The sequence below is a fragment of the Trachypithecus francoisi genome, unplaced genomic scaffold (assembly GCF_009764315.1).
Source record: "Trachypithecus francoisi isolate TF-2019V2 unplaced genomic scaffold, Tfra_2.0 Lachesis_group4, whole genome shotgun sequence".
Classification (NCBI taxonomy): Eukaryota; Metazoa; Chordata; class Mammalia; order Primates; family Cercopithecidae; genus Trachypithecus; species Trachypithecus francoisi.
Window position 1 is genome coordinate 96,940,943 of NW_022681469.1, and position 22,755 is coordinate 96,963,697.

General features: G+C 44.2%; 2 protein-coding genes across 2 annotated transcripts in view; one reads left to right on the forward strand and one right to left on the reverse strand.

The window, feature by feature from the left end:
• CUNH7orf31 (chromosome unknown C7orf31 homolog) overlaps nucleotides 1-10,224 on the reverse strand; it is a 44,596-nt gene extending 34,372 nt beyond the window's left edge. Inside the window, exons 1-2 of the mRNA XM_033192181.1 lie at nucleotides 9,843-10,224; nucleotides 9,055-9,212 (exon numbers count right to left, since the gene is read on the reverse strand). Coding sequence (XP_033048072.1) covers nucleotides 9,055-9,188 — 134 coding nt within the window. The 5' untranslated portion in view covers nucleotides 9,189-9,212; nucleotides 9,843-10,224. The remainder of the gene's footprint in view (nucleotides 1-9,054; nucleotides 9,213-9,842) is intronic.
• LOC117072166 lies at nucleotides 9,640-21,130 on the forward strand. Its single transcript, XM_033192103.1, has 7 exons — nucleotides 9,640-9,964; nucleotides 10,515-10,554; nucleotides 11,070-11,121; nucleotides 12,716-12,812; nucleotides 15,545-15,650; nucleotides 17,863-18,021; nucleotides 20,794-21,130. The coding sequence occupies exons 1-7, from the start codon at nucleotides 9,640-9,642 to the stop codon at nucleotides 20,948-20,950; spliced, it is 936 nt and encodes a 311-aa protein (XP_033047994.1). The 3' UTR covers nucleotides 20,951-21,130.
• The last annotated feature ends 1,625 nt before the right edge of the window (nucleotides 21,131-22,755 follow it).

Consider the following 22,755-nt stretch of genomic DNA (forward strand, 5'->3'; position numbering starts at 1 on the left):
AATTAAATTAGAAGCGGATCATATGGTAATTCTGTTTAATTTGTTGAGGAACTGCCAAACTGTTTTCTACAGTAGCTGCTCCATTTTACATTCCTACCAACATTGTATGAGGATTCCAATATCTCCACATCTTTGCCAACACTTGTTATTTTCTGTTAAAATTTAAAAGAATTATTGCCATTCTAGTGGATGTGAAGTGGTATCTAATTGTAGTTTTGATTTGCATTTCTCCAATGACTAATGATATTGAGCATTTTTTTCCATGTTCCTATTGGCAGTATCTTTATTGGAGAAATATCTATTCAGATCCTTTGCATTTTTTGTTATTTGTCTTATTTTTCAGTTATAAGAGTTCTTTATATATCCTACTTACAAGTCCCTTGTCAGGTATAATAGGCAAATATTTTCTCCTATTCTGTGCATTTTCTTTTTACTTACTTGATAGTGTCCCTTGAAGTAAAAAAGTTTTTAAATTTTGATGAAGTTCACTTGATCTGTTTTTCCTTTTATTGCTTATGCTTTTGATGTCATATCTGAGAACACAGTTGCAAATCCAAGGCCATGAAGATTTATTGCTATGTTTTCTTCTAAGTATTTTACAGTTTAGCCCTTACACTTAGGTCTTTGATTCAGGATGAGTTAATTTTGGATACTATATGAGATAAGGGATCTCATGCATCTATTCTTTTGCATGTGAATATCCAGTTGTCCTAGCTCTTTTTGCTGAAAATCCTTCTTCCTCATTAAATGGTCTTGGCTACAGATTATTTTTGGATTTTCAAAAACGGAGAGTATTGTAAAGGAATATTCCCAATCTTGTAAAGGAGCTACTTGCTCATAAGTTTTATCTAGGGCTACTACAACAATGGTTCTCAAACAGTGGTCCCTAGACTAGTAGTGTAAGCATCTCCTAAGAGCTTCTTAGAAATGCAAATTCTCAGGCTCCACCTCAGAACCTAAGAATCAGAATCTCTGGGGATGGGGTGCAGTAATGTTTTAAGAAGCCCTCCAGGTGATTCTTGTGCATGCTAAAGTTTTAGGAGCACTATTCTATTCAACAGTTACCTTGTATGGTAATCATGTCTCCAAGTCCCACCCCTTACAACAGTACTATGCAGTGGACTGGAGATACGGGGGTTTCCTAAACTGGTTGGTAGGGCTTATCTAATCTTGAAACTGGTAGCTCAGATGATTCTCTCTGCTTTTTCTTAACAAAGGAGTGAAGGGCAGGGATTCTATTGGCTCACTGTTGTAACCAGGCTGTACCCCAGTGCCTGGCACACAGGAAGTATCCAATGAATACTACTGAATAAATGAGTAAGGCCAAAGAGGTGGATTTGTTTCCTGTACTGCTTTCTGTGAGAGAGGAATGAAATCTTCTGGTTAGGAACACAGCCTCACAAAAACATCTACAAATGTATCTGGCAAAAGTTCTGCTTCCTAATTAGGAAGGATTTAATGACTTTCAGTTTCCAGTAATGGGGGCCTAGGTTATTTGGACCAAACTTCCCACTGAAAACAACTAAAAATACTGGGAGGAGAAAAAAAAATCTTAAAAACAACGAACTTTTTGACAAGACAGAAAGGGATGAGTGCTACATAGAGGGTAAATAGGAAGCCAGTGAAGTAAGCAAGCAGGGAAGCCACTTCTGCCCTTAGGGCAGGGCCAATCCTGGCAAATTTACATTTTTGTTTTAAGGTGAGGGATATGGAAATCAGCCAAGTGAGGAAACTAAAGGAGACCATCTACACAAGAAGCTGGGACCTTAAAATGCTTACCCTCTCCTGTTCAAGGTGAGTCAGAAGTTAACCAGTTCCCCTGTGGCCCCAGTTTGCATCTACCCTAAACTTAAGCTTGGATTTAAGTGGTCCTGGATTGGTATTACGGTATATACCTATAAGGCACTTTGCAGGACAAACAGGAATCCTTTCAGGAGGAAGGATTCTTGGGGGAATCACATGATGTGTGTTCTAAAGGATGAGTAGGAGTTATCTAGAGGAAAGAGAGGAAATACTGGGGCATGCAAGGGAATAGCAGGTAGAAAGGCCTAGAGTTTAATAGACTGGAAAATTCTTGACAGTGTTGGCTTCAGTCTAGAATCTCTCTTAGGGAAGAATTACTTTTGTTTGGTAAAATATTCTGCTAAGCCACTTGGCGTAGACACAGACTCTGAAAGTATAGGTGTTGGTAGGAGCTCAAGCAAGCTCAGACTGATTAAACTGCTCTGCAGTGGGAGAAATGTGTTTGTTTGCTCTTGAAAGAGGGAGAGGAGAGGAAAGGGGAGTAAGGGAAGAGGGAGATGAGAGGAGCCAGACTGATGGTGAGGCTACTGGGGACTGCACTGGTTGGAAACCCAGGGAGAAACCCTTGGTGACAGCTGGTTAAAGACCTTTTAAGAATGTGGAAGTTATGGCTATAAAGTGTTTTGGTTACATGTAGCGTGGCATGGTGTGACTCTCCCTCCTGATCCCCAACAGTTCAGTGAAGTTTACCAGGCTCACAAATGCTCTGCATGGAAAAGGTCTTTAGAGAAAAATGAGGGATGACTGAGTTTCACATCTGGGCCAGTGTGTTCTTTTAAGTGCAACCAGGAACCCAAAGTCAGAAGTGACCATGCGACTTTCAAATGCTATCCCTATCCTTGTCATGGGAACTTGGATAAATCTGGAGGTAATCCACAAGGCATGGAGTAAAGATTTGAGTAGAACTTACCCAGATCTTAGGGGTTGAGAAAATAGAGTTGAATTTTGAACTATATTAGAAGAGTTGATAGAGAATTCCAGAACTTGGGGCACGTAGAGAAGGGCCATACTGAGAGGTGGAGCATGAGAGGAAAACAAGGACAGTATCCTATCCTTCAAAATCCTCTGGACTGTACCGTGAGAACAGTGGCAGCCACTCAGAAACATGGAGGAGATGAAGGGGTGGGGTGAAGGGTTGGGGAGGAGGGTGAGAGGAGGAAGGGGGAAGAAAGAAAGAGAAAAAGGGAGGGAGAGAGAGGGGGAGAGAGTGAGAAAGAGAAGGGGAGATAGATAGATAGGGAGAGAGAAGGGGAGAGACAGGGAGAGAGCGAGGGGGAAGGAGGAAGAGGTAGGAACTGTGGAGTAACTATTTTCTCTTTATCAGTACAGTGCGTGGCTTAACATAACCCCCCTCTCCTCCACCTGGAATAATTGTGGAGAAGAATAATAGAATGAAGAAGCAACACTCAGGACTGTCTTATAAGTGGAATATATTATCCTGTGAAGTCCCTAGATTGAGGGTTGACAAAGCATGGCCCATGGGCCAAATCCAACTCCCTGTCTGTTTTTGTAAATAAAAGTCTATTGGAATATAGCCATGACCATTCATTTATGAACTATCTACAGTCTATGGTGCTTTTGCCCCACAATGGCAGAGTTGAATAGTTGGACAGAGACCGTAAAGCCTACCATCTGCCTCTTTACAGAAAAAGTTTGCTAACCCCGCACTAGCTAGGCAAGGAGAGTCCTGGGCCCACTGATTTGGGGTGCTTTAGAAGGGACGCTGGCATTCAGCTCTCAGACATCTACATCCTCTCTAGCTGTCTGACAACGATCAACAGACACGGTTTCGGGGACATGACAAGTTAAAAATATTTAAATGCATTTGATTAATGACAACCTAAGCTGTAATATCTAAGTTTGTAAAAGTTACATTCAAAACCTAAATGAGTCAATTTCTCAACATCTGACCCCCATATATTACATTGTCCCCGGAAGATGAGCCGGTAGAAAATGCTAATCAATCATTTGGACTGGCATGTATCTAAAGCTGGAAAGTTGCAGGAAATCATTTAAAATAAAAGACAATGCATAAATAAATCATATTTCCCTCTTACTTTAAGGTATCATGTCTCCCTCCCCTTAGCCTTAATACTCACAGAATTGTAGAGAAGGAACCAAATTAAAATAAAAATTGACATTTTAGGATGTAATAATTTTAGGATTTCATTATAGGCTCCCATTTGTTTCTGGATTCACTTCGTTGCTTTCTGATTCTTAAACATTTTGTAAAAATGATAGTTATCTGCCAACTAAAAATGAGGGTTATGGTTTAATAATTTCAATGAAATTTTAAACCTTTCTTTTTCCCTCTCTCTCCCCGTCTCCCTTTTTCTCTCCCTTTTTTCCTCCCTCTCTCTCTCACTGTCTCTCTCACCTCTTTCTCCCTCTATCTCTCCCTCTCTCTCCCTTTCTGCGAGCCCAGTAGTTCTCAATGTAAATAAAATACATCTCTATAACAAAGAGAATAATTATCAAATTACTGGTGCTACCATCTCTAGCAATAGAAAATGGTTTACTTGTTTTTGAAAAAAATACATTCCCTATAGATGAACCAATATTTCATTTTAAAGTCACTGTACAAGATTTTGTGCATCAAGTCCCAAATTCAATAATTTAGCCAGTAATTACCGGGAGGCATGATTAAACAAAAGCTCGAAATAAACATAACCCTCATTTTTAGTTGGCAGATAACTATTATTTAAAAAAATGTTTTAAGAGTCAGAAAACAGCAAAGTGAATCCAGAAACAAAATGGGAACTGATAATGAAATTCTATAATGAAATCCTATTAGATAATGAAATCCTAAGCAGTTCTCAAGGCACTTCCTTAATGGATATGTTTGCCCTGTGAGCTAAGATAACTTGCTAGAAGTAAGGAGAAGACAGCTGAATGAAAAAGGGGATAGGAATCTTGATGATTTTGAGTAGCTGTTCCCGCCACACTTAAATTTTCAACAGAATAAATAAGAAAAAAAATACCACCTGTTTATATACTTAATATTTTTAATGGAGATCAAGCAAGTTTATATAAAATAGTGGCTAGCATACTTGTTCTAAAAAATCCACTTGAATAAAGTGATTAAAGTGTAACAACTAACTTACTCTTGGTCATCAGGTAAGCCAGAACCATAGTCCTGGTTTTCTTACATTTTCAGTGCTGCTAGCCCAGTAGTTCTCAATGTAAGCTGAAAAACTAAAAAATGCAGATTCCCTTGCCCCACCTCAGACCTGGGGAGTCAGAATGTCCATAGAGGAAGCCTGGGAATCTGTCTTTCTAGGAAGCTCCTCAGGTGATTTTGAAGTACCCTGTCTGCAGACCAGTCCCAGGTAACACGGCAGCTAGACTGCGTCACATGTTTTTGTATTGTTTTATTTTGTTTTGATTTTTGAGACAGGGTCTCGCTCTGTTGCCCAGTCGGGAGTGCTGTGGTGTGATCTTGGCATACTACAACCTCTGCCTCTAAGCTCAAGTGATCCTCCCACCTCAGCCTCCCAAGTAGCTGGGACCACAGGTGTGAGCCCCCACACCTGGCTAATTTTTGTATTCACCTCACCTATTGCGAAAAGAAAAAAAAAGTAGGCTGATGTGAGGAAATCATTTTGCGTCACTGTTAAAGCTGCCAAGTGAGGGCCATGATGGCTGCATCTAAGTTGTAGGTACAACCTACATATCTAAGTTGTACCTGGATACATCACGGTATTTACAAAGAGTGTCCCTTTAAGTACATCCGTGTTTAGAAAATTAAGCTGCTGAGTGCAGATGTATGCTAGGGCTCACATTTATCCTTACCATTATGAAGGTAATCCCGAAAAACCAGGGGCTTTCTGTTTTGTATTGTTTTATTTTGCTGTTGAGATACTTTGTGATTCAAATTGGGAGCCACAGACCCTGCACCTGGTCTGGAGAAGTGAGCCTCAGCAATGATAGAACAGACGGACCACCGGTATCCTGCGAACACCGCCCAGAGCCGTTCCCTCACTAACACTGAGAGAAGAGACTCTTTTGTAAGCTGCGCGGCTTTTTAAGAGGGGGTTAAGAGGAGGGGTTCTGAGAACACATGATCATCCTGGTTTTCTCAGTCTGGGGATTGTGAAAGGAAATAATTCATGTGAAATAAAAGGGAAAGCAAGTTGTAGTTATTAGTAGCCAGACACATGGTTGTACCTAGATAGAGCTTCAAATAATACCTTTTTGTAGTTTATAGTTGACCATATATCGTGTTGAATTTTATAGTCAGTTAACAAAAAATGTGCTTCTCTTAAATTTCATGCCAGTTAAAGGGTTTTGGAGCTGATCACTAACCACCTATAGGACCTTTTAGGTAGAGGGGATCAACATTTCAGTGAAAAGCCTTTGACAGTGCTTTTTGTTGGTGCATTCAGATATGACAGCCCTAAATTCTTGGATTCTTTTAGGCCAAATATAAAACCTTACATTGCTGTTTTTGAGCCAGGGACAACTGCCCATTCCCAGATCACACACAATCCACTAAGAATTTCATTTGACTCAAGTGAAGCTCTGCCTAATGTGATAGCCCCTGGAGTTGAACGGGAATTAAGGGCTGAAAACCACTCTTGTGAATCAGGTCAATGGTAGAGGAGTAGGGGCAGCAAGGACTGACCCAGAAGTGACAAGAGCTCCTCTTCCCCCAATATAAGAATATTTCTTTTCATTATGTGAAAATAGCAATTGATTTAAAAAATGTTGAATATGATCTTTACATTAAAAAAATTGGACAGGACACACATTAAGATGTTAACACAGTAGTTATTATCTCTGGATAAAGGAAGTACAGAGGGTTTCTTTCCTGTGCTTCATTTTCATAATCCTTCTGTGGAAAAAGAAATAATTTGTTTTCCTTACAGATTTCTATGATTTCTACATTATGAGGAATGTGTGTTAGTTTTATAATTATGGAAAAATCATTCTTTTTCTTTATTAATATACACAGCATGTTTGTAAACTGGAGAAGACCTGTGGAAGTCTGATCGAGATGGTGAAAGGCTAAGTGCAAGAAGAAAAAGGAGCTGAATCTGTGAGAATCAGTGTTTAGTCTGGCAAACAGAACTCTCAGAGGGGCCAAGAGAATCTTCAGATCTTGAAGGGCTGCTAGCATGGGATGATGAATTACTATTTTGCATAGCTTCAGAGGGAAGAACCAGAATCAGCAGGCAGAAATTACAAGGGAAAAAATTGTTCTCATTAGAAAGAAAATGATCTAACAATCAGGAGCATTCAAAAATGGAATGGACTGCCTGGTGTGGAAGTGCTGTCCTTTCTGGAAGTGTTTAAACTGAAGTTGGTTGACTGCCTGCCTGGTTTCCTAAAGAATTCTTAAATGATTGGGAGGCTGAGGTGGATGGATCACGAGGTCAGGAGATCAAGACCATCCTGGCCAACATGGTGAAACCCTGTTTCTACTAAAAATACAAAAAAAATTAGCTGGGTGTGGTGGTGTGTGCCTGTAGTCCCAGCTACTCAGGAGGCTGAGGCAGGAAAATTGCTTGAACCCAGGAGGCGGAGGTTGCAGTGAGCTGAGATTGCGCCACTGCACTCCAGCCTGGCGACAGAGCGAGACTCCATCTAAAAAGAAAAAAAGAAAAAAACCCCACAAAACAAGTCGACAACCAGTCAGGCTATTTTTTCATTGTCCAGGTGTTTTGAGGTGTTTTCTTCTTTTCCTTTTCTCAAAATGATTCAAATAAATACAATACAGGAAATGCTGACACTAAGATCTTGGCAAACTCCTTGTGTGTATCTGTTATTTCATATGTAAAATGCAGATACCAGTAGTGCTTATCTCATAGGGCTGTCATGAGGATTAAACGAATTACTACATACAAAGCATTTGGTAGAGTGCTGACACAGTAATCACTAGATATGTTAGGTGCAATATTTTTCATTGTAATTTTTTTAAAAAACTCTTTTTCTAGGTTCAGGGGTACATATGCAGGTTTGTCATACAGGTAAATTGCACGTTGCAGTGGTTTGGTGTACAAATGATTTTGTCACCCAGGTGATAAGCATAGTACCCAAGAGGTAGTTTTCTGATCCTCGCCTTCCGCCCTCTCTCCACCCTCAAGTAGGCCTTGGTGTCCTTGGTTCCCTTCTTTGTCTCCATGTGTACTCAATGTTGAGCTCCCACTTATAAGTGAGAATAGGTGATATTTGGTTTTCTGTTCCTGTGTTAGTTTGCTTTAGAATAACGGCCTCCAGCTCCATCCATGTTGCTGCAAAGGACATGATCTCGTTTTTTATGGCTGCATAGTGTTCCATGGTGTATATGTACCACATTTTCTTGATCCAGTCAACCACTGATGAGCATTTAGGCTGATTCCATATCTTTGCTATTGTGAATAGTGCTGCGATGAACATACCTGTGTCTTTATGGTAGAACAACTTATATTCCTTTGATAGAACAACGTATAAGAACAACTTAGAATCCAATAATGGGATTGCTGGGTCAAATGGTAACTCTGTTTTGAGTTCTTGGAGAAATTACCAAACTGCTTTTCATAAATTAAATCATAATGTATAATTAATGTGTTACAGGGAATTTGGTGAAGCAAAAATTTACACAACTATAAGCAGCAAATTCTGGGAGTATTTTTGGGCAGATGGTAGACGGTCATGTTAGGGAACCAATACAGTACTCTTTATAATAGTCTTTGATTACAACATATTAATTTCCCAATGAAGGAACGGGCCATTAGAATGTAGTGGATGAATACGATGTCTGGCTTTTATAGTACACAGCCACTTACTTCTCGAGTTCCTTACAGACACTTGAAGGTTCAGTTAATTGCCACGTTTTGCCTTCCCTGTGATATGATAAGCAGAAGAGCCCTGCCCGGTGCCCTGGTCACGCCTGTAATCCCAGCACTTTGGGCGGCCGAGGTGGGTGAATCATTTGAGGTCAGGAGTTTGAGACCAGCCCTGGCCAACATAGTGAAACCCTGTCTCTACTAGAAATGCAAAAAACTTAGCTGGGCATGGTGGCGCATGCCCGTAATCCCAGATACTCTGGAAGGTGAGGCAGGAGAATCACTTCAACCTGGGAGGTGGAGGTCCCAGTGAGCCGAGATTACACCACTGCACTCCAGCCTGAGCGACAGAGTGAGACTCCATCTCAAAATCAAACAAACAAACAAAAAACAGAAGAGCTCCAGAGCAATACATGTTTTTCATCAATACACTAAGACATTAAAACTGCTTTTTCTTCTTTGCTTTTTCCAGTTTTTGTTTTACCTGTCCTCTGACGCAGTTGGGCGAGTAGTCGTTTGGAGGGGGGTGTGCAATTCATTAGAGTAAAAGGTGTTGGACAGTATGTCAGCTCCTTCAAGCTCCCTGCAACAGTACGGCCTGCCGTGAATGACCTCCATGCTTCTTGGCTAAAAAGGCACAACCTGGAAAAGTAAAGGAGGGGACATTTGGCTTGTCGAGTCAAGGCAGGCAGAAAATACATTTTACACTGCTAAATTGTTCAACCTGACGCTGCACAGAAATCACAGGCTTCCCTCTGCACTGAAAGCGGTCAAATCAGTAATAGAGACCTAAATAAGTTCTATGGAAATAAATTTCAACTGAAACAAATCCACAAAGTGGATAGTGCCTCCAAGTAGTCACCAGAATGACCATCCAGTAGGTTCGTACCAGTCCGCTTTGTGGCTATCAACTGAAATTCAATTCCTGCCTCAAATTTAACTATAACTATTCAAGAAAACTCAGTTGACTTTTAGCCTGTGGTCTTTCCGAATATTAGAGACTCTTCATTCAACAGAATAAGAGCTGTCCTAAAGGCTTCGGGGATTCCGGACAAGAATCCCTTTGCAGATGGTGGAGTCAAGGGTGCAGCACGAATGGGACCCTAAAGAGGATTCCAGGTTTCCACTGCGTCGGGGAGAATCCCACCTCTCCCTCGGACTTGGGGGAAAGCCAGGAGGCGGCGTAGCTGGGACCAAGGGTGCCGGGGGCCGAGGCCGAGCCTCGCGGGCTGTCATCGCCCTGCGAGCGGTGCCTCGGGGGTCTGGACACACCTGGGACATGAGTCTGGGGGCGCTGCGGGACCGCGCCTCCCTTCCGCTCCCTGCAGCTGGCGGTCTTCGCGGGCCGAGGAATTTTGAGGTCGTCCGCACCTGCGGCCCGGTGGAGCTGGCAGGCAGGGGCGGGGGCGGGAGAAGGACGGCGGGCAGGCCGGGGTAGGGTGGGGCTGGGGGCGCTTGTGACGGTAGCCGTGACCGCGGCACTAAGTGATGCGTCCTTGAGGCGCTGGGGGCTTCCGGGTGGCGAGCGGGGCGCGGTAGGCGGCTCTTAGAGACCTCGGAGGAAGCGAGCCCAGCCATGCGACACTGGCAAGAATGCGAAGAGGTACTGAGAGTGAAGAGAGCGGGAGGCGAGGTGTCGGAGGTGAGAGGTGCTCTTCTGCCTTGCGGCCGCTGTCCCCGCCTCTCGGTCCCTTGTCCCGCCCCTCTCGGCTCGCCGCCCTGCCTCCTGTAGGACCCCGCCTTGCCCCACCCGCGTCCCGCCCCCAGGCGCCCTCTAGCGGCGGCGGCGGTGGCGATATCAGTTTCTTTTTCCAGGGCTTCCAAGTCTGAAGCTGTCTCCCGGCCGGCTACGGAGTGTTCTGATGTGGACTGGGCGGAGGAAGAACTCCGGTCCAGTGGAGTCCCTGGTGAGGTCGGAGCATCCGACCTGTCCTCCCTCCCCAGGTCACCTCGCAGGATTAAGGACAGTGCGACCAGATCGAGGGTGGAGTCTGCAGGATTTTGAAACTGCAGCCCCTGGCATGGCGCCCTAACAGAGCCTCTGCTCCTTGCCTGGTGGGTGCGGACGTGGCAAAGTCCTTTACTTGCCTCGTCCCCAGAGCCTAGCCCCACCTTGATTATCTCAGTTTTCCCCAAAAGATACAAATGTGAACCACGTCTCTGCACCTACAGGGTCATGACTTCCTGTGATGGCTGAGAACAGGGATATCACCCCCCTCCCCACTTGCCCCACCCCCCCGCCCCATCAAGGAATGGGATGTGGGGAGGTTAGGCTCTGTGTGTGATATGTGTGATATGGTTAGGCTTTGTGTCCCCACCCAAATCTCATCTTGAATTGTAATCCCCATAATCCCCGCATGTCAAAGGAGAGACCAGGTGGAAGTAATTGGATCATGGGGGCAGTTTCCCCCATGTTGTTCTCGTAATAGTGAGTGAATTCTCACGAGATCTTATGGTTTTATAAGGTGCTCTTTCCCCTTCTCTTAGCACTTCTCCTTTCTGTCGCCTTGTGAAGAAGGTGACTGCTTCCCCTTGGCCTTCTGCCTTGATTGTAAGTTTCCTGAGGCCTCCCCAGTCACGTGAGATTGTGAGTCAACTAAACCTCTTTCCTTTATAAATTACCCAGTCTTGGGCAGTTCTTTATAGCATTGTGAGAAAAAACTAATACAGTGTGGGAGGCTAGAACTGAGCCTGCAGGAACCAGAAGGTGAGGGTGAGAATGACAACCTCTGAGAAGAAGGACTCAGTTGAAACTGTGTGCCAAAGAGTTAAAAAAAAAAAAGTCATAGAAATTCTTGAGTTTACAGGATGGCAGATAAAAGAAACAAATTGCTGAAATGCTGAAATGCCTGGGCTTGTAGGTTAATAAAACTGGCTGAAATCCATTGGAACCTATAAGGCCAACTAGAGTCTGCACAGACCCAGCTTGCTGACCTTACAGCTGGATTTCTATGGCATGTTTCATACTAACTCCTCACTGAATTTGCACGTGGAACCCTTAGGTAGCATGAAGAGATAGGAGCACATGCCCAAGGACTTCCCAGACTTCCTCTTTCCTTCCACCACGCACCTGCTAATCCCAGAATCCACACTCAAAACCATTTCTAATAATTGCCCTAACGCCAGCACAGGGAGACAGATTTGAGCTGGACTTCCTATTTCTTTGTTGGTTGGCATGCAGTAACAGTTTTTATTTTATCAAAATCCCAGTGTTACAGTATTGACTTCCAGTGCTTTGGGCAGCGAGCCTCCTTTGCTTGGTAACAGTATGATGGTGTCTTTGCCATTCTCTGCCTACTTTACGACGTTTTACTAACCAACCAGTGGGCATTCATTTTGTGCTGTGCTTTCTATGTGAGTATTACCTGGAGTGGGGGAAGAAAGGTGTATTGAAGTAGGCACAGTGGTAATTTTGTAGTCTTGGTTTATTTCTTAGTTCCCGCATCTCTGCCAACCTTCCAATAGTTACCGCCCGCTAAGCCTGGAGGAGTAGATCCTGCTGGAGACAGAGTTGTGCATTAGGTGAAATTGGCTTTTATCTTTGACATCTTTATTTCCCCTCCAATTTCTCGTAGTTCATTGTAAGCTTTTGCCCCCTTTCTGCTCCTGTGTGTTCAGGATCTCCCATTAAATTCCTTGTCTCCCCAGCCTACTTCATGTCCCCAGTCTTCCAATACTTTCCATACTTCACCTTTTTCTCATCCTCAACCTTAGTCCTATTTTCCCGTGGCTTGATTCTTCCTGGGAGGAATAACTGAGCATGATAGATTTAATCAGAGGCATATGATGAAGATGCATCATTAGCCATGTATGTACATGGATGGTGGTGACACCGGAGAAGGTATGTCAACTCCAGGTTGAATGATCAGGATATGTGGTGATAGCCTACAGGTTCTAGGGGGTTTGAAATTTTATTTTAGGTCAGATAAGTATAAAAGGAAGAAAAATGTAATTATTTTGATCCTTATCATTTTTCAAATAAAATTTACAAGCAAGAAAAATTCATTGTCAGATCGTTGTGAAACAATTGTTTTCTTTGAAAATGCTTCTCCATCTGAAATTCTCAGGGATGTCAGGATTCAGTCTATTTGTTTGACCAACACTCTTTACTCTTAACTTTTGTGATTTAACTCACTCCATCTCAGCCAGCAGGTGATGTGGATGTGACCTCAACAACACACAGTAGCCTCCTACCCAGGTATGCTCAAGTGACTGACTTCTTAGGTGTAACATGGCCAGCGGGTCAGTAGCCTCAGATTGCCTTCTTTTGACTTCTCACATGTTGATCTTGTCACCACCTCAGTTTGCTAGTAGTCCTTCAAGCTGGGAAGATGAAATTTGGTAATGAAAATAATATATGCATAGAATACTGTGGGTTGACGACAATTCCAAGTCACAGACCTTTCACCTTCAGGTAAAGAATAAGTAGGAGGTAGATAATAACAGAAAGCATGACTTACAGTCTATAAACTTTCTTTCAAATCTGTTATGAGACCAGTAAAATGAATGAAGAGACTAGTAAAATGATTTTTTTTTTTTGAAACAGAGTCTCTGTCGCCCAGGCTGGAGTGCAATGGTGTGATCTCGGCTCACTGCAACCTCTGCCTCCCTGGTTCAAGCCCTTCTCCTGCCTTAGCCTCCCAAGTAGTTGGGATTATGGGCACTCGCCACCACGCCTGGCTAATTTTCTGTATTTTTAGTAGAGATGGGATTTTGCCATGTTGGCTAGGCTGGTCTCGGACTCCTGACCTTAGGTGATCCATCTGCCTCGGCCTCCCAAAGTGCTGGGCTTACAGGCATGAGTCATGCCCCCAGCCCAGTGAATATTTTTTACGTGAAAAAAAAAATTTGGAGTCTGGTGCCTTGCTTAGAAGATGTGTTGGAAAGTGCCTCAGTAATGTTAAAATATGCATCTTTAAAAACTGAAGAACCTTGTTGATTTCAGTATGTGTGTCTTCTTAGTAGGATGACAATTAGAAGTATGTATATTCTGCTGGCTTTAAACTACAAATGAGTTAAATGACACTTTAATACTTTTTTGTATTAAATAATTTAACCTAAGTTCAGTACTTTAAATTCTTCTCAAAACATATTTTCTTTCTTTCATTCTTGTTTATTATAAAAATGCAATCAACTTTTTTTGTGGGTGTCATTTCAATTTTTTTCTTGAATAGAGTTATTTTTAAAGAGCATTGTAATCTCAACAGTCTTTATGGTGATTGTCGTGTCAACTATGATCAATTAAATAAGCCTAGAAACATAATGTGCAGCACAAGGATTATAATTCAAAATATTGTGTTGCATACTAAAATTTTTCTAAGAATGTAGATTTTAGATGTTCTCTGCCTCCAATAAAAAATTTACTATGTGAAAAATAATAACAATATTATTATTATTTTTGGCTTGAGTAGCTAAGGAACGAGGTGGTCATTTAGTAGTGAACACTGAAGTGACATTGATGCACACATTTATAAAATGTGCTATTTAGTAAACAGTCACCAGTTACCTTGAATGCATCAGGGGTTGTCCTAGCACATACAATCTATGGGGACATGGAGCAGTGGACAGTCGTAATCAGTGAGGTAAGTGCTCGACTGGGGCCAACACTCTTGCTGTAGCGGTCCACAGTCTCCTAACCAAGATTCTTGTGCTTCTGATATCATTCCCTTGGAAATGTCTGAAAAGAAATGTAAGGTTCTTCCATTTAGAAACATGATCGTCAAAACCCTTTAGCAAGGTGACCTGGCCATGTGCCTTTGGTTACATGCAGTTGTTTGTCCTTGTGGCCTCCATGGCATCTTTCCATTTATCTTTCTTTGCATCTTCCTACATGGATATTCTAACATTTTGTCCCATGAATTTGAGTTCCTTCTGGGTAGCATTTTTCTCTCTAATCTTAAACCTCTGCTCAGAAGACTCAGTGATCAGTCTCTATTCCTCTGTCATGATTCAATGTCTTTGAACTGTGGCGTATATACAGACGGCCCCATGCACTATCCCTACTGTCTAGTTGAGTGAAGTTATGTAGAATATGTATTCCACATTAACTATTAAGTCCCACTACTTAAGTTTCTTCTTCACTTACCCACACACACAGATATGAATTAAACGTATATTGGATAGAGAGGGTGGGCATGGCACTTCCAGATGCAACTGACAGGAAGACATGCTGTCCCCCAGGGGCTCCAGCTGATGAGGACAGTTTGAGAGCATCCTGCGGTGTCGCATTCTTCACTCAGGGCACCGTGATACCTAGTCAGGGAGGGAGGCTGTAGGGGCTTCTTTGGGTGTACCTGGCCCACCATATGTTTAGCTGTCTTACCAGAAAAATACTGACTCAGTCATTCTCTATATGAAAAAGGTGATCAGTTACCCTATACTCAGTCATTTGGGTATTATGAGGGCTTTCTTGGCAAGACTGAAGCTGTGGGGCTCTTCTTAGGGAATGAGAAAAAGAAGCATTGCAAATCCCAGTGCTGTGATTTCTCATCACGTTAAAATAATGAGGAGACCCTTTGCTGAAATGAGGAGTGTCCTCACGTGGCTTTTTTGTTTTGTTTTGTTTTGAGACAGAGTCTTACTCTGTCACCAGGCTGGAGTGCAGTGGCATGTTCTTGGCTCACTGCAGCCTCTGCCTCCCGGGTTCAAGCCATTCTCCTGCCTCAACCTCCTGAGTAGGTGGGACCACAGGCACGTGCCACCATGCCCAGCTAATTTTTGTATTTTTAGTAGAGACGGGGTTTCACCATGTTGGCCAGGATGGTTTCGATCTCTTGATCTCATGATCCGCCCGCCTTGGCCTCCTAAAGTGCTGGGATTACAGGCGAGAGCCACCACGCCTGGCCTCATGTGGCCCTTTAAAGCATTGGCCCAGGGTTCCTCGGGTCTCTGCTGGGTGAATGTTCTCTTCCCTTGGAGACTCCCCATCTTTGGAGCGCACAGACGTTAATCCCAGAGCCGTGCTCTGTCCCCAGGTGACGACAACAGGAAGAAGGCCAACAACCCCAAACACTGCAGATGCATTATAGATCACATCTTCACTGGTGGGCTGCAGTTGGACGTCTCCTGGCAAGTCTGCCAGTAAGTGACAAGCCGTGTGCTTGGTGGCGTTGAAACCCACCGGGGCTGTGCTGACATCTCCCAGTCTCCAGAGCTGCCAGTCTCCAGAACTGTGTGTGCTCCGAGAGGTCTTTAAGGAGGCTGCAAGAGAAATGGTTAACAGACGCCCTGAGAGCGAAGGTCTTGGGGTAGAGGTGCTTCCTCTTGGGGAGATCCTGGGGTGGGTGTCCTGGTGGGATGCGAGACCTCTGTGTGGAGGTCTTGGTGTTGTCCACAGTCAGTGTTCTTGGACGCTTCCCCCAACATTTCTCTTCTTTCAGTCCTTGACCAGGAAACAAACAAAAAATAACCCCCTTCAAGAAGGGGTGGATCACGCATGGCAGATTATTTACATATGTGCTTTGAAGTGTGCTAGTTCTCATTATTTTATGGTTTCCTGTTCCATTTTCTCTATGTAGTGGCCCTAATTCTTTTGAAGTGTGGTCTTTGCTTATAGCTCCAAGCATTGAGTGCAGGAAGCATCTACTGTTTTGTTAGATTAGAGGAACGCTCTCAACCAACCTTAGTGCACGCTGCTGGGTTTTGTTTTATGTTTAGGCATGGGGTCTTATGTTGCCCAGGCTGGCCTTGAACCCCTGGGCTCAAGCAATCCTCCCACCTCAGCCTCCCAAGTAGCTGGGACTACAGGTGTCCACCATGGTGCCTGGCTCTGTTCTTTACTGCGGTTGAAGTTTTAAAAACCCTGGACATGATCCACAAAAACGATTTCAGAACCCATAATGGATTGCCACCTGCAGTCTGTATAAGACCAGTGAAAAACGGGAAAGGCCACTGCTGGCTGTGTCACAGATGCAATTTTCTGTAAGGAGCATAGATCATTAGAGGCCTTGGCTCTAAGCATTAGAAACCGAGTTTGCTCTGAGCAGTTTAGACCTCCTTGCTGACCCTCAACTACTGAATTCCGTCAGCAGGAAATTGTCTCAGATTTAAATCTTGTATAAATATCGAGAGCAAATTTCCCAGTCTGTGAGTTTTTGTTTTTAGTGTTGTCAAATAAATCTCTAGCAAGGAACTGGCCTTGTGAAATGCAGCATTAAGTGTCCATCTGGAAAATGTGGCACATATATACCATGGAATACTATGCAGCCATAAAAAAGGATGAGTTTTTGTCCTTTGTAGGGACATGGATGCAGCTGGAAACCATCATTCTCAGCAAACTATCACAAGAACAGAAAACCAAATACCGCATGTTCTCACTCATAGGTGGGAATTGAACAATGAGATCACCTGGACACAGGAAGGGGAGCATCACACACCAGGTCCTATTGTGGGGAGGAGGTAGGGGGGAGGGATAGAATTAGGAGATATACCTAATGTAAATGATGAGTCAATGGGTGCAGCCCACCAACATGGCACGTGTATACATATGTAACAAACCTCCACATCGTGCACATGTACCCTAGAGCTTAAAGTATAAAAAAAAAAAAAAAATGTCCAGCTGGGGGCTGGATGCGGTGGCTCACGCCTGTAATCCCAGCACTTTGGGAGGCCGAGGCAGGCCTATCACTTGAGGTCAGGAGTTCAAGACTAGCTTGGCCAACATGGTGAAACCCCGTCTCTATTAAAAATACAAAAAATTAGCCAGGCGTGGTGGCAGACACCTGTAATCCCAGCTACTTGGGAGGCTGAGGCAGAAGAATCACTTGTACCCAGGAGGTGGAGGTTGCAGTGAGTCAAGATGGCACCACTGCACTCCAGCCTGGGTGATGGAGTGAGACTCTGTCAAAAAAAAGAAAAAAAAAAAAAGTCCAGCCTAGCTGGGGCACACTCTCTGTGAAGTGTGCAAGGAGGTCTCCAGTGACACCTAGATTGCAGGCCCCAGGTTCCAGATACAGCTGTAAAATAGACCTGTGGATTCAGAGCCTCTGACGGGGCCCATGAGTTTATCCTCTTCCAAAGCCCTTTAGTGACTATGATGGTCTCCAGGCTGGGAAGCCCTTGCTTGAGGAGCAGCCCTTGGCTTCAGGGTTCACACACATCCCTCCCCAGGGCCACCTTGGGAGCCAGGACAGGTCGGGTATGAGCATTGCTGCTCTTGATCCCAAGTCCCAAGTGTCCCTGAGACAAAGGGCACCGTGCGGAAGGGGTGTGGGCGCAGCCTCCTCCCCAGGATGCCTCTGGAACTGGGAGGGCAGCAGTCCTCACGGGCATTGTTCCCTCTCTTTGCTTCCAGCAGTGTCTCCACTACCATAGATCCCTTCTGGGACATCAGCTTGGATCTGCCCAGCCGTTCCACCCCATTCTGGCCCCTGAGCCCAGGGACCAAGGGCAACATGGCGAACAAGGAAAGCCACGTGTCTGGGAACCACCACAATCATGGATTGCCTCGAAGGTGAGAAGCCTGCCTGCACCCACATGGAAGGGGCTCGTCTTCCTGGCGGGAAGGCTGTACTTGATGAGAACCAAAAGAGGGCTTTTCTTTTACATGCCCAGGACAGATCCTGAGCAAAGATGCAGCACTAGCGTGGGTTGGCTAGTTTGTCTTCTGTTTTGGCTGGTCACTCGATATTTCTGTTCCCCAGCTTTGCACAGTGCCGGGTGTTGGTGTCAGCAGCTGATATTCCAACCTCCTCATGTAAATGAGTTGAGAGCCAAACTGGATGCTCCTTTAGCCTTTGTAGTAAACACCAACCCTGGAGTGTGAGCTGAGAAATGTCCAGCTCTCTCCCTGTGGTCCGCAGTCTTCTCTGCACGTGATTAAAACTTAGTTGTGATGTTCTGTGCTTAGGGCCATTTTTGAAATTGTTCATTTACTGCTTTATTTGGGATAAGTAATAAGATTTAGGAAGTGTTTTTTTTTTTAAATGTATTTAAGTAGCTATAGCATACAATTGTAAAAGGAGCAGAAAACCTTCCTAAACTTTGTCTAGTGTTTTATAGTCCTTGTTTTATTTACATTAATTAAAGGTAATACAGAAGAGTCCTTGTTGAGTGGAAGTACTCCTTAGAAGAGGTGTAAGCTTTTGGTTTCTGTCTGACTGCATAGTCAACAGGACCAAAGTTGCATGTTTATTTTATTTTTTGAGATAGGGTCTTGCTCTGTTGCACAGGCTGGAGTGCAGTGGCATGATCATAGCTCACTGCAACCTCAATCTCTTGGGCTCACACCATCCTCTTGCCTCAGCCTCCCCAGTAGTTGGGACCACAGGTGCGTGCCACCATGGCCAGATAATTCTGTGATTAAAAAAATTTTTCTTTTTTTTTGGTCGAGACGGAGTCTTGCCACATTGCTCAGGCTGGCCTTGATCTTCTGAGCTCAAGTGATCTTTTCAGCATAGCCTCCCAAAATGCTGGTATTACAGACATGAGCCACTGTGCCCTGCCAAAAGTTTGCATGTTTAGAATTTTGAAAGCATCAACTTTGTAACACTAAGTCCACATAATAAAATGGAGTATCACATTTTAAATTCAGAAAACTAGTAAATAAATGATGGAAACCAAAACCTTCTTAAAGAACATCTTTGCAACTAAATTAAACTTCGTCATAAATTCCAATAAAGTGAAAGTGTTGGTCAGGCACAGTGGCTCACGCCTGTAATCCCAGTGCTTTCAGAGGCCGAGGCGGGCGGATCACGAGGTCAGGAGTTCGAGACAAGCCTGGCCAACATAGCTAAACCCTGCCTCTACTAAAAATACAAAAAGTTAGCCAGGTGTGGTGGCAGGCACCTGTAATCCCAGCTACTCAGGAGGCTGAGGCAGGAGAATCACTTGAACCTGGGAGGCGGGGGTTGCAGTGAGCCGAGACTGTGTCATTGCACGCCAGCCTGGGCAACAGAGTGAGACTCCATCTCAAAAAAAAAAAAAAAAAAAAGCATTGCTAAAACAGTAGGCCATGAGGGAGAAACTGCACTTCACAAACTACAATGTGTAGGAAGCCTGTGTTGTTAGGAGAGACCTGGCATGGTGCTGGCTCCTGGGAAGGTGGAGGAGAGGGAGAGCGCGCCCTTCCTCACTTTGTATTACAAGCAAAGGCTCCTTTTGAGTCTTGTGGAGAACAGATCCCAAAGCTAGCAAGGAAACAGGTGCCACTTTGCCCGGGGGTCTTTTCTTCTTGCCCTAGGTGAGATGGCAGAATTTCCAAACCGTAAACAAAGGCTTTCCATACCTGGCTGTGAAAAGATTGAGATTTTTGCTAGTGTTTCAGCTCTAAAATTTGATGTGTGCTTTGTTGAATCATCTGTTCCGTGGGTTTTGTTGGTGGCAGCTGCCACCTGTGCCAGATGCACTTCTAACATAGCCCTCCTACTTCTTGCCTCTGCACCGTCAGGAAATTACCTTTCCCAGACCCCTCGTCTCTCTACATTAAACTGCTCATGTTGAGATCATTGTAGATTCACATACAGTTGTAAGAAGCAATCTGCTACCCCTTGCCCTGGTTCCCTGATGGTGACATCCTGCAGTGCTGTGGCGCGGCGCCCTAGCTGGGATACAGAGATATTCATGCAGAAAGTACCCAGCATCTTCATCACCTCCTTCCTCACCACTCGCTCTGTAACCCCAGCCATCGGGGACTCCTCCATTTCCATAAACCTGACATTTCCAGAATGTCACGTCAACTGAATCATACAACAGGGAGCCTTTTGGGTTGGCTTTTCTTGCTCATGATAACTCTCTGAGGATGCGTCCAGGGTGCGGCTGGGGTCAGTAGTTCCTTCCTTTTTGCTGCTGACTTGTGTTCCATGGTACAGATGTTCCACAATTTCTTTATTCATCCATGGGAAGAAATGAGGTTGTTTCCAGTTCTGTGATGATTATGGGTAACACTGGTACACATTTGTGGACAGTTTTTGTGTGAACATTAGTTTTCATTTTTCTGGCTCAAATTTGACTGCTGGGTCATGTGGTGCTTAGAACATCATTATCATTTCCCCAGCTCTTTTCCTGAAACAAAACATTTATGATCAATATTCTTTAAAGAGATAGGCAGCAAAGGTGGAAACATTTTCTCTTTTTTTCATTGTGAAATTGTAACCATTCATAGTTGTATGTGGGTGTTTTTGGTAGGAAAATCAACCTATTGAAAGAGATAAAATACCCCTTTCCTCACTTTTTCCTGTCTCTCACATCTCCCTTACCACTCCTGTCTTTTTAAAACACCTTGTAGATTCACCAGACCAGAGTACTTGGGCAGTAGTGCCAAGATCAAGCAGAGTGATCGCCATAACTACCAGGAGTCCATGGATCAGCTCAACATGAAGAAACTGCCCATCGTAGCCTGTTCCTATCTCAAAATAGTTGGTTTTCCAGAAAGCCAACTCTAGTGACAGACTCGATTTTTAGCCCACAGTACAACTTGCAGCCTCTTGGTTTGGTCTGATGTGCAGAATTTTTGTTTGTTTGTTTGTTGTTGTTGTTTTTTTGAGACACAGTCTCACTCTGTCACCCATGCTGGAGTGCAGTGGCGAGATCCAGCTCACTGCAACCTTTGCCTCCTAGGTTCAGGCGATTTTTCTGCCTTAGCCTCCTGAGTAGCTGGAATTGCAGACGTGCACCACCATGCCTGGCTAATTTTTGTTTTATTAGAGATGGGGTTTCGCCATGTTGGCCAGGCTGGTCTTGAACTCCTGACTTCTGGTGATCTGCCCGCCTCGACCTCCCAAAGTGCTGGGATTACAGGCATGAGCCACTACGCCTGGCCAACATTTTTTATAATTGCAGCAAGTCAGCAAGAACACAGAGAAAGCAAGAGGGTGTGAGTGAATTGTCCTTCTGTCTGTGCTGTGGTAAACAAAAGCAGTGGTCTCACAGTGAAAGTAGGATGTGAGCTACTCTTCTAGGGGAGGGGAGTGGTTGTGACGTTTTTATTACTTCTACCCAAATTCCTCCAGCTACTCCCTCCTCAGATTTTACGTTGTTCTTTTACTTTAGAACGAAGGCCGTGAGCATTCAGATCCAGTCCAGGAGTTGGCAAGCTCTTTCTCTAAAGGCCCAGATAGTGAAGATACCAGGCTCCACGGGCCACATGCGATCACACAATCTCTGTTGCATGTTCTTTGTTTCATTTTACAACTCTTTTTTTTTTATATCTTCTTTTTTTTTTTGAGACGGAGTCTCGCTCTGTCGCCCGGGCTGGAGTGCAGTGGCCAGATCTCAGCTCACTGCAAGCTCCGCCTCCCGGGTTTACGCCATTCTCCTGCCTCAGCCTCTGGAGTAGCTGGGACTACAGGCGCCCGCCACCTCGCCCGGCTAGTTTTTTTTGTATTTTTAGTAGAGACGGGGTTTCACCGGGTTAGCCAGGATGGTCTCGATCTCCTGACCTCGTGATCCGCCCGTCTCGGCCTCCCAAAGTGCTGGGATTACAGGCTTGAGCCACCGCGCCCGGCCTTACAACTCTTTAAATGTGGAAAGCACCCATTCCTAGCTCACTGCCTGGAATGTGTGACTCCTGGTCTAGGCAAAAGACTGTCTTCTGTTTGGTGAAAGAAACAAGTTGTTCATTTATTCTGCTACGGGTCGTGGATCTTTGCTTGTCTATGCTTTGCTGGGTTTGCTGTGAAATTACTTTTTGTACCCTTGGTGTTATCACGGAACAATCCCATCATCTGAAGACTTGACTGGAACCCTGTAAAAGAGGACTTGTATGGGTTATCGTTGTTATTGAATCTGTAATTCTAGGTGTAGCTAAAAGGCAATTCCATAAAATACAATGAGATACACAGACACATATTATTGAAGGAAGCCCCTGAAGCCTCCAATGACATTTCTGTTCTTCTTTCCTCTTCTCTGCCTTTTTCCTGTTTCTGCAGTGATTTGAACACTCAGCCAAGCTGTGACGGAAGATCGCCACATACATGTTCTTTCCCCTGGAGCTGGACATGGCCCCTTTCATGACCTCCAGGTCTAGGCGGGGGTGTTGGCCTGTTCTGTGTCTGGAGGAGCTGTGGTCAGGACAGGAACCCAGCTCGGAGCTCCTGTGATAAGATGACTGTTGATATTAATATAAACCCCACCTACCAAAAACTTATTTATCCTGATCTTAAGATAAGACACACTTTAATGAGTTGTTTTTGCCAGATATACTGATTTTACTTTGAATGTTTCTCTAACAATTTTTGATCCACTTTCA

What these genes read in the sequence shown, in the direction of transcription:
- LOC117072166 (XM_033192103.1), top strand. Translation starts at nt 9,640, where the DNA reads ATGGTGGAGTCAAGGGTGCAGCACGAATGGGACCCTAAAGAGGATTCC. An exon ending in CGGCCCGGTGGAGCTGGCAG is followed by an intron (nt 9,965 to 10,514) that starts GCAGGGGCGGGG and finishes CTCCCTCCCCAG; the next exon opens with GTCACCTCGCAGGATTAAGG. An exon ending in AATCATGGATTGCCTCGAAG is followed by an intron (nt 18,022 to 20,793) that starts GTGAGAAGCCTG and finishes AACACCTTGTAG; the next exon opens with ATTCACCAGACCAGAGTACT.